Source organism: Egretta garzetta, unplaced genomic scaffold (genome assembly GCF_000687185.1).
Source record: "Egretta garzetta isolate BGI_Z169 unplaced genomic scaffold, ASM68718v1 scaffold683, whole genome shotgun sequence".
Classification (NCBI taxonomy): Eukaryota; Metazoa; Chordata; class Aves; order Pelecaniformes; family Ardeidae; genus Egretta; species Egretta garzetta.
Window position 1 is genome coordinate 150,241 of NW_009259045.1, and position 1,175 is coordinate 151,415.

The 1,175-nt window shown below is 69.7% G+C and overlaps 1 protein-coding gene across 1 annotated transcript in view; it reads left to right on the forward strand.

The window, feature by feature from the left end:
* The window catches only part of TM6SF2 (transmembrane 6 superfamily member 2), a 6,735-nt gene that overhangs the window by 4,211 nt on the left and 1,349 nt on the right, over positions 1–1,175 (forward strand). Inside the window, exons 8-10 of the mRNA XM_035890631.1 lie at positions 64–156; positions 232–351; positions 724–1,019. Of these exons, the coding sequence (XP_035746524.1) occupies positions 64–156; positions 232–351; positions 724–1,019 (509 nt within the window). The remainder of the gene's footprint in view (positions 1–63; positions 157–231; positions 352–723; positions 1,020–1,175) is intronic.

The window sequence follows — 1,175 nt, forward strand, 5'->3', positions numbered from 1 at the left end:
GGGGGGCCCGGCTTGGGTGCATCCACCCCCCACCCTCCTCCCCTCCACTCTCCACATCCCCAGGTGGTTTTGGACTGTCCCGTTGACTCATGCTTCGAGTACATCTACCAGCACGAGCCGTACCTGCGCGACCCTGTCGCCTACCCCAAAGTGCAGGTGAGTGGGGCCGAGGTGGGGCTGGAGCTCCCCGTGCCGCCAGGGACGGGGTGACCCTCTCCATGTCCCCCCCAGATGCTGGTTTACATGTTCTACGTCCTCCCCTTCTTCTGCCTCTGCATCTACGGGCTGGTGCTGCCCGGCTGCTCCTGGCTGCCCGACTGGAGCCTGGTGTTCGCCGGCGCTGTCGCCCAGGTGAGGGGTGCCCCATCGCCCATCCCCCGGCTGCAGGGTGGGGGTCACTGGGGACCCCCGGGCTGGGTTTTGGTCCCGACCAGGAGCGAGCAAGCGGGGAGCCAGGGCTGAGCGTGGGGGGACAGATCCGTACCCGCGGCTGCATGTGGAGCAGTTCCCACCGCCGCTGCCTGATAATTGCTTTGGCCTCGGTGGATCTTAATGGAGCCGGGGATGAGTTTGACAGAAATAGGCTGGAGCCAGCCCGCAGGTCTATAGATAGGACGGGCTGGGTGTGCTCCTGCGAAACACCCTTTGGTGCCGGGTGGGCTGCCCCGGGCCAGCCCGTCGCTGCCAGCCCCCCACGGTGCCACCCCTGCCCTGTGTCCCCAGGCTCAGTTCTCCCACCTGGGCTCCTCGCTGCACGCCCGCACGCCCTTCCCCTACCAGACCCCTGAAGACGTCTGGTGGAGCTTCCTCCTCACCAACGTCCTCTACGCGCTGGGCCCCCAGCTCCTGGCCCTCCGCTGCCTGCGCTGCCCTGCCTTCTTCCTGCCCCCCGCTCCCGCCAGCCTGCGCCGGGGATGTCCCCCTGTGCCGGCGGCCCAAGGACCGTGCCGGCCCCCCGTGTCATCGGCCGGGGCCCTGCCGGTTCCCCCGGTGCCGGGGGGCTGGGGGGAGCTGCCTGAGTTTGCCCCCTCCTGCCCTTGGGGCACAGGGGCTGCGGGGGAGCCGGGAGAAGGGGTGCCCCTGTGTGTGCTGGGGATGCCCACGGGTGGGCAGGGGTGTGTGGGCGTGGGGGGGGTCTGCACACGGGTGGGGGTACGCACATGGGTGGGTGGGTG